The sequence below is a fragment of the Triturus cristatus genome, chromosome 4_2 (genome assembly GCF_964204655.1).
Source record: "Triturus cristatus chromosome 4_2, aTriCri1.1, whole genome shotgun sequence".
Classification (NCBI taxonomy): domain Eukaryota; kingdom Metazoa; phylum Chordata; class Amphibia; order Caudata; family Salamandridae; genus Triturus; species Triturus cristatus.
The window spans coordinates 143,781,818-143,791,200 of record NC_140586.1 but is presented as its reverse complement, the minus strand read 5'-3'; the positions used below and the strand labels follow the sequence as shown (position 1 = coordinate 143,791,200).

The 9,383-nt window shown below is 43.0% G+C and overlaps 1 protein-coding gene across 1 annotated transcript; it reads right to left on the bottom strand.

Moving 5' to 3' along the window:
• Positions 1–212: 212 nt before the first annotated feature.
• LOC146833183 (keratin, type II cytoskeletal 6A-like) lies at positions 213–9,145 on the bottom strand. The gene is made up of 9 exons (XM_085600839.1): positions 8,645–9,145; positions 8,203–8,420; positions 6,951–7,011; positions 6,692–6,787; positions 4,535–4,699; positions 3,944–4,069; positions 3,150–3,370; positions 2,085–2,119; positions 213–1,316 (listed from the first exon to the last, which is right to left on the bottom strand). The coding sequence occupies exons 1-9, from the start codon at positions 9,056–9,058 to the stop codon at positions 1,144–1,146; spliced, it is 1,509 nt and encodes a 502-aa protein (XP_085456965.1). The 5' UTR covers positions 9,059–9,145; the 3' UTR covers positions 213–1,143.
• Positions 9,146–9,383: the final 238 nt, after the last annotated feature.

Below are 9,383 nucleotides of genomic sequence, written 5' to 3'. Positions count from 1 at the left end.
GAAGTGCTTGTATTCCACCTTTCCCATACTCATTGTCAACAAGTCAATGTATTATACTGCTGGTGGTGGTGTTGGCCCCCTACGAGAAGGACTAAGTTACATTTCTTATAAGTTTGCTTTATCAGTGCATCACAGATTCTGCTACTTTCCAATTGTTGCTTTTGCCCTATTAGCGAAACCAAGAGTTGAAACACAAAGACTAAAAACACAGGTTGAATTTGACAAGCAGTTTAATAAGAGACACAAGAGAGTTGGGAGGTCCCAGCCCTGAGCACCGACAACCAGCAATACCAGGAAGTTTCTATGTACATAGGACACCAGGGAGCCTACCGGTCTGGTTCACTCAGAAATTGAAGTTACACAAGTGTTACAAGTAGAAATCATGAACAGTTGTCTAAATGTAGATTGTGGGGATGAAGTGCATATCCTATAAATTCATAGTATTAGAAAGAAAATAACAAAGTTTAACTGAATTTTAAGATCTATCCCTCAAGAAGAGAGGACCAGATCTTTCTTCCGTCTTTGGCACTTTACACCCCACGGAAGGCAAATTATATATTTTTGCCTTTGGTTTCTTTGTCAATGGACAATCCTAAAAATTCTTCCTAAGTGGCTGTTAAATGGGTCCTTTCACCACTATGATCTTGACATACAGCAGGTAGAGCAACAGGTGAGCACAAGATTCCCTGGTGTAAAGAGTGCGAAGACGCTCAAGGAAAGACAGAAGGGCAGCAATAACTAATTCTGTGGCATAGAGCCTAAAGGCATCATGGCTCCACCAGCAAAGGGAAATGTAAGAATAACTGCTCAGGGATGGAAGGGTTAGCCCACTGCAATCACCCCCTCTCCTTCCCTCAAATACCACTTGGCAGTTTCTCAACATAAAGATTATCTCCACTTCTGACCCCCATGTGAGGTGTTAAGTCAGTAGGAATGTATATCTGCTTGGTGGACTAGCTTGTGTAAATACTTTGCCTGACCGTGGGATAACACAGATACTGGCAGCTTGAGGTCTGCAGGTAAAGTCTTTTTTGATGAGGGAGATATGGAAGAGAGGTGGGCTGGATGGACTCCAGGGGGTCAGTGCTGCAGTCAGACAGCAGGAAAGCTCTTCTTTCACGTGGGGTCTGGCAACCTTCTGACTTAATAAAACTTCTTCTTGGAGGTCGAGGTTGTTGAGGCCACGGCCACTGAGCTATGACTCTGCTTGCTGTATCCACCGGCTCCTTGTCCATGGCTTTGTCCACCGGCTCCTTGTCCATAGCTTTGTCCACTGGTACTTCCTGGAGTGGGGTTGTGAGCACTGCTGACTACCGCTGTAGTGAAAAACAAGTCACAGTTAACCGTCTGAAATTAACTCCTCTATTAAAAGAGAACAACATCTTGAGAGCGCTGGCTTTATTTCATATCTACAAATTTGGGGGCATATTATCAAGGACGGCGTTAAAATTAATGCCGCTTTAGCAGCAGGAAACTGCAGCTAAAGCAGGGCTTGATAATATGCCGCAGAGAATTCCAATAGAAGCCCATGTTCACACCAGAACATGGACTTCTATTGGAATTCTGAAGGGCATATTATCAAGCCCATTATCGCCGCTTTAGCGGCAGTTTCCTACCGCTAAAGCGGCGATAATTTTAACGCCATCCTTGATAATATGCCCCTAAATGCCTACGCTCCTCTGGCACTTGCACAATCGACTGTCACAACTTTAGGGATAAAGGCTCCTTCCTAGACATTGGCTGCAGGTTAAAAACGGGAAATTAACAAATAGGATAACTTGGTGCTGAGTCTGATCCTATATTCGAGATCCCTGGTATCGGTTCTAGAGAACATATCAATGCCTTGCTCAAACAATAAGTGAAAACGATTTCTATACATAGAAAGATTTGCTATATGGGACACCATTGCACTGAAAGCAGAGCCATGGTCAAACGAAGCTGCTGAAGGGCAGGCGGATACAATTCCCCATCCAAGCTTCTTTCATCAGCTGGTGAGCTCTAGCATTTGCAACCATAACAAACATGACACAAGTTTAAGGATATGATTATAGGTACAGGTGCAAACAATAGTGAAATGCACTTACAGATGCTAACAGAATTTTGAATCTCGCCAGACATTCTGAAAAATAAAGAAAGTAGAGTTAGTTTAAGGGTACTGCAGCTCTAGTTTTTCTCACTTATAAGAAGATCACTCAGGAACAGCAAGCAGAAATAGTGTTCGACTATTGCTGTATTACGTCAGGCATACACACACCAAAGCACAGAAATTAAGGCCATGGTTTCATATCTTCAGGTACCTATGCAAAAAGTTGCCATTCCTTTCTGTTTAGCACAAATGTGCACCATAATGCTTTCTCCTTTTCCTTTCACTCGGAAATGAATACTGCTATTCACTCTAATTCTAAATTACCAAATACTGGCTGAAATTTACTTTTGGGACAAATACTATGCATGATCTTGCATCGGAATGAAATCACTGTGACAATGTACTGTCTGTCCGCATCCCTTTTTCCTTTCATCTAAAGATTTGTCCACAAATTTACAATGGCTGTAGTGCTATTAAGGGTACTGATTGCCTCATAGACCAAATCTCGTTCTTCAGACACAGTGTAAAGCTTATTCATTGGAGGGTGTGGCCTAAAGGCTTCACTACTTTTGGATTAGACTGCCAAAGATTCTCTGGATTTATATTATTCTGTGAATATGACACCTTCTCGAAGACCGCCACTATAAGGACTGCATCATTACAACTGTGCCTCTGTGTAGCTGCTCCTTCCCTTATTACTGCATTCACTGGGCAGATGCTGGAAGGGCCCTCAATTCGAGTGCAGCATCAAGTGCAGAATAGAATGGTCTGGCTGTAGACCTAATCTTTGTTCATTGTATATGGGGCTGAAATTTATCAGAAGCGAGGGCGCACTGTGCTGCACAGTCCGCTGCCTGGTCACATTCCCTGCTGCCGGCTAGTCTGTATGCAAAGAATCATCAGCTCTGTTATTTTGAAAATCCTACTAAAAAGGACAACAGTGGGAGGGTTTCACAAACCTGGTTCACACACTGAATTCCACATTAATGTGCAGTGGGTGCTTACATGGATTGGACTAGATTGATTATTTGCGTACCCGTGTGACTCCAAGCTGTGCACTCACCTGCTCTCTTCGCACTCCAACAGGGACCTGTAGGTAGCAATTTCTACATCCAAGCCCATCTTGAGATTCATCAGCTCCTGGTACTCCTTCAGTTGGCGAGCCATATCCTCCTTGGCCTTCTGTAGAGCGGCCTCAAGTCCACCCAGCTTTTGCCTGGCATCTTTCAGGGCAAGCTCTCCACGATCCTCTGCCTCTGCGATAGCACTTTGCAGACTTGCGATCTGGGAAACGGAAAACATAGCCATGGTGAGATGTGCTTAATGTCCTGAGAGATATCTGTTTTCAAGCTAAGCAATAGGAACATCTTGTTCAAGTATTTAGAAACATCATTGCTCATGTAGTTAACTTATGGGCAATTTTGCACTTTTCATTGTATCTAACATGCCTAGGAAACTGACGGTTTGAGAAAAAAATCATTGACTTACTGTGATGCCCAATGCAATGCATGTTTAAGTGAAAAAAGAATTGTCTCTGAGCAGCTGAGATTATAAGAACCAGTGCAACAGAGCAGAGAAAGTAATTAACCATGCGCTTATCACGTGAGAAGTGAAAGATGCGCATCTGAAGGGGTAGACTACAGAAAAAAGAAAAAATGAAAATGCTTCATCTCAGCAAAAAGAGAGATCTTGTGGTGTGTTTCAAAGGTAAGTAGAGATTTGTCGCTCTTTTATATTATCTTAATGAGCATTTCTCTTCAGAAAGTAGGTCTGCAGATGCCCAACCTGTAAATATGTGCATTAGTGGTTTTGTTGTGCACACAGGTAGGCCAGTGTTTTTAAAATTCCATGTCATACCTGTTTTTTCACACTGTCAATTTCAACCTTCAGCCTCTGTATTTGCCGGGTCAGGTCTGAGATCTCATTCTTGGTGTGTTTCAGACTATCGCCATGTTGTCCAGCCACCTCCTTGAGCTTCTGGAACTAGAGGGTCATAAACAAGAGGAAATTGGAATGAGCCAAAGGAAAACCTCACCTACTTCAAATTTTTGAAAGGAACCCAAGATCTCTAGATCTCCCCAAGTGCAGATTCGAAAACACCACAGGAAAATACAAGCTAAAAATTAAAAAGAGAAAAGTTGTACTACATCAGCTTGTAAGGTCTCCTCACTCTTTTTCAATTGACATGCTTCCTATGATCCATCCCACGGCTGAGATGTTTTAGGTAGTGTAAACATACATAACCTAGGTTTTGTGGCACATACTCCCAATATATAATTTCTCTCTACCCTCTACCTTTATCCTGTGTCAATTGAATGTCTCTTCTGCCTTGAAAGACAATGACAATTAATGAAGTGACATTTGTTCTCATTTAGGGAGCGTCCTAAATACTTGATCATTGGTCCACAGTGTAGAGTAAGCGTACTTTGTTATTTCCAGGTCTCATACCTTGTTTGCAAATTCACGCTCCGCTTCTTGTTTGCTCCTGTTTGCAATCTCTTCGTATTGAGTTTTGACTTCTGCCAGGAGGCCATTTAAGTCCAGCTGCCGGTTGTTATCCATTGAGAGGATGACCGACGTGTCTGACATATGTGATTGCAATTCGGCCATTTGCTGTAAATCAAATGAAGATGTCATTTGCACTCAATGTTTATTATGGTGTTTGCTTCACCGTCTATGCTAGGATTTCTATTACCACTGCACCAATCTATGTGTAATCCCATCTAACATTATACGTTCCCATTGAGCAACATAGACAACCTCAGCCATACTGCTAAACATCTGAGTTCAATTCACATCTAAATAAATAATGGTTCAAGCTGATATACAGCACAGGGATGTGTTCACAATGCCTGAAGCCACCAACTTGGTTCAGGTGGTAGTGGTATCCAAAACCAATTTCAGTGACAGAACGATACCGACAATTGGGGAATGTACTCTGCGTACAGCAATTCAGTACAGAAGTACTGTATAGTACAAAAGTACTGGGTCTAGAACTATCGACAGAAACATGATGAAGAAACATGGCGCAAAAGGCCCTGGGAGTGGAAGACCAGTATAGAAATGCATGGTTTCCTGCCATTGCATGCTCAGTACCGACGTACTAGTGGCAGGACTCCTGTGAAAGGGAAATCTATCCAGGAGTACAGGTGAATGCATTCTTGTCACAGCAAGCTCAGTGCAGGGTTATGGTGACCAGGATTTGATTAGAGAGAACCTCAGTGCAGGAACACTGGAGCCCGGACTGTCGACAGAAACTCATTATAGGATTTTTGGGGCCCAGACTCCTGGGAACAAGAGCTCATGACTGAGGAAGTACAGAAGTAGTGGATCCAAGATATCTGCACATAGAAGTTTGATACAGGTATACTGGAGCCAGGGTGTGCAATGGAAACACTCTAAAGGAGTACTGCAGGGAGCAATCCTATGACGGGAAGAGCGATACAGCAATACTGGATGCAAGATGTGTAAGCTCAGTACACGAATGCTGTAGACATGATTCCTGGTACAGAAGCTCAGTACAGAAATACAGGAGGTAAGACTCCACTGAGTGCAAGCTCAATGTGATGTATATTTGTGGTTCCTCTCCTCTCCAGATGAAGCCTGTTAGATCTCCTTCAGTATTACGTCCCACTCCCTGATACGTTTTAGAGTCATGTTCCTTGTTTTAAATGTTGTTATTGTTACTTCTACTGCTACATTAAATTGTTGTTCTATGCGTGCAGCGCCCACATAGTCCAGAGTGACTGAGCGCTATAGAGAACTCTCAAATAAATAAATAAACAAATAAGTACAAAGGTGACTGGATTCTTGTCACTGGAAATTCAGTACATTCCTATGGGAGCAGGACTCATGTCAACAAACCCTCAGCAGGTGAATACTGGAGCCAGGACTATTGTCTGAAGCGCAGTACAGCTGGGCTGAAAATAGAACAGCTGCCGACAGAACAGCAGTACAGAAGTACTGGAATGCAGGAGATGGGCTCTTGTCACAGGAAACTCAGTACAGGTTTATACAGCACAGGTTTATGGGAGTTAAAGCTTCAGCCAATCGAAACTCAGCGCAGAAACACTGAAAGAGGACACATTGTACTGGAAGCCAACTCCAGTCATTTGCTGCCCTGACTGTACTCTGCTCAGTGAAAATTCGGCACAGAAATGTGGATTCCAGAAATGTATATCTGATGTAGCGTAGCTATCTAGGCAACCTTAGTAGAGGAAAATGGGAACCAAAAAGAGACTAATTAGTGAGGCTTGGCTAGAATTACTGGAGCTTGCCCTCCTGCCAAAGGGATTTCAGAGTAGGGTTACAGAGCCTAGGACTCATGCCAAGAGTGTGGGAAAAAAAAGATGCTGCAACCTGGAATCCACCCAAAATAAAAGAAATAGAGCAATATGATGAAACCTAGAACTTCAACTGGTCGGAGCTCAGTCAGTAGTGATATTGTGCATTTAGAAACCCTGTCAGTCTTAACTCAATACTCAAATGTGAGAGTTGCGACGTCTGTCAATCCAATCTCAGTCAGGAGTCTTGGCAATCTAGTATCTTCATTGTGGGAGGTTAACAGCAAATCTGAAGGTTGTAAAGCAACATAAGAGAGCATACCGCCTCATAGACGGACTCGAGGAATTGGATCTCTGAACTCAAGGAGTCCACCTTGGCCTCCAGATCCACCTTCTTCATGTAGGCCGCGTCCACATCCTGCGAAGGGAATATGAAAGGTTATTGTAAATGGTCTCTTCTCTTGGACTCTATTTCATGTTCCTCCAGGTTTATTATTATTTTGTCAGGCTTGTGCTCTGCATGCTTCTCTTCGTGTGCTTCGTAAGAAGCATACCCCATCACTTGTGCATGTATTGCTTACCTTCTTGAGCACCACAAAATTGTTCTCTGCCGTTGTTCGCTTGTTGATTTCAGTTTCGTACCTGTTGGGATGAGGAAGAGGGAGGTCAGTGGTGAAAACAGTAGCTAAGACTTGAAGATGGTCAGAGAGCGAAGCATGCCTACTTCCACGCCTGCATGGTCTGTGGCACTAACTCTGTACCATGCTTGCCTCGGGCACTCTTGCAGAACACGCTGAAGCTCCTTCACTTACACAAGGTAGATTTTTTTATATAAAAGTCCAACGTTTGAGTTTAAGAAGCAGGCAAGTAATATATTCATTGCTCTGCCTTTGCAAGGGCTCTAATTAAACCTTAGGTTCTATATACTGAAAGTCGTTTTAGTCTCCAGATACTGTTTCTTACTCCCAAAACAAGCCCAACCCCTAAATCCGTGAGCACGCTCCTATAATACAGCGTTGTGGCAAAGGTGGCTTTGAAGATGGGCTCAGGAGATACGATTTAAACATTCTGGACTATTTATAAAGATTAGATCGGGATTATCAGACTGTAAAATCTACACAGCATACAATGATTGTCTGACCGTAAAACCAACAGTATATGTAGAGAATATCTGGTAGACTCAAAAGAACTAAATGTTACAAACAGTGTGATGACTAGGTTTACTTTTCAGGTATGAAACAGACCGTCGTGAATGTCAGTGAAAGCACTTCCTGGAAGGCAGAATGTAACACCAAATAGCCAATAGCATGAGGTGAAGGTGTTACAGTCATCTAGATGCATCTAAAGCTCGCTTCATGCTCACTTTATGTATTGTTTAAAGAATTGGTAGCAAGAAGTATTGGAGACAGCAGTGTTCTCAAACAAGACATAACAATGAGAGAGCTGTATAAATAAGGGCTATTCATGAGAAATAGCCAATTAAGGTTGGCAATTTGTATTAAAAATATAATATATATTGATCAGTAATTAAATGCTACAGTAAATATGTTGACATACCATCTAGGGTGACCAACCTGTGCCACAGTGAAGACATACATTTTCTATTGTCCGTCTATCCCTGTCTCAGTCAAGAAGCGCCTCACCGCCTCACAGTATTGTACCACATGCGCCTACTGACTTGCTCACACACATTTTAACTTCTATTTGGAGATTGTTTTAAGTTCCTTGGTTTGTAAACATACAATAAATAGAAATACTGTTTATATAGGTCTCATCTACGTTTAATCGGTGACACTAGGTAGGGTCTCACTTGGCAAATGCTGTTTTACGTACTTTTTCTTGTAATCTTCCACCATATCCTGCATCTGCTTCAAGTCGCTATCCAAACGGACTTTGCTATTGACCAAATTATCTGCATTTCTTCTGAGGCCGTTGATGTAAGCCTCAAACATGGGTTCAATGATGTTCCTCTTGCTACCACTTTTTTCTTGCTGCTGCAAATAGCGCCATTTGGTCTCGAGCACCTGGTTCTGTTGTTCTAAGAATCGAACCTTAAGAAGAAGAAAAATGCGATTTACTAATGTGATCGATACGAGTTACAGAACTGAAAAGGTGCATGAACCAACAGCAACTTGCATTCAGTGCTGTAAATAATGTGTCCAGGGCTCTAAGATTATTTTAAGCGATGAAGTGAGAGGAATACAGCACTCTCCCATCAGTATGTCTACAAAGGGCTCAACATTTCAAAGATAGGGTATTAAAGTTGGGAGCTTACCTTGTCAATGAAGGAGGCAAATTTGTTGTTCAGGGACTTGATCTGCTCGCGCTCCTCTGTGCGCACCTTTGAGATGGAGGGGTCAATCTCCAGGTTGAGTGGTTCCAGGAGGCTGTGGTTGACAGTGACCTGCTGGATGCCACCAGGAGGGCACGTTGGGAATCCAAGATCCCCCCCTTTGGCAGCACCAGCACCAAAACCGAGCAGATTGCCACGAATAGCATGGCTGCCTGTGGGGATGGAGATCCTTTTTTTCCCACCGAGGCTGTAGAGGCTTCTGCTGCCGACGCTAGCAGCTCCAGAGTGAGAAGCAGAGGAGTAGCTCATTTTCCCTGCACCACCTGCACCACCACCTCCAACAGAAGCGGCGCTATAGTTTTTCCCAACTCCACGAGAGGTCTGCCTCATGCTCATGATGGCTGATTTGTAAGGGATGTAGAGTGGAAAGAAACCTTAAGCGAGTGCAGGGACAGAGGAAAGACTGAAGGAGACTGAACCCCTCTGTTGTTAAGCCACAGACGCGGCCCTTTTATCTGTTTGAATTTCTGGGCTTGGTTGCATCAGAGCAAACAGGGTTAATTGAATGCAATCATGGGCTTGGCATCTCTGGCAGCGCCTATCCTACTCATTCATCTAAACGAATCACACCTATAGAATTAAAAAAAGACTTGCTCTGCTAGCAGACTTCAATCTCCTACCTGTTATCATGCAATCACACTCTTTGTCAATTAGTTGATAA

Bases quoted from the DNA above. Each gene is read 5' to 3' on its own strand.
- LOC146833183 (XM_085600839.1), bottom strand. From the start codon at position 9,058: ATGAGCATGAGGCAGACCTCTCGTGGAGTTGGGAAAAACTATAGCGCC. The intron at 4,700-6,691 runs GTATGCTCTCTT...TTTGATTTACAG, and splicing joins TCGAGTCCGTCTATGAGGCG to CAAATGGCCGAATTGCAATC. The intron at 1,317-2,084 runs GTAAGTGCATTT...TTTTCACTACAG, and splicing joins TCAAAATTCTGTTAGCATCT to CGGTAGTCAGCAGTGCTCAC.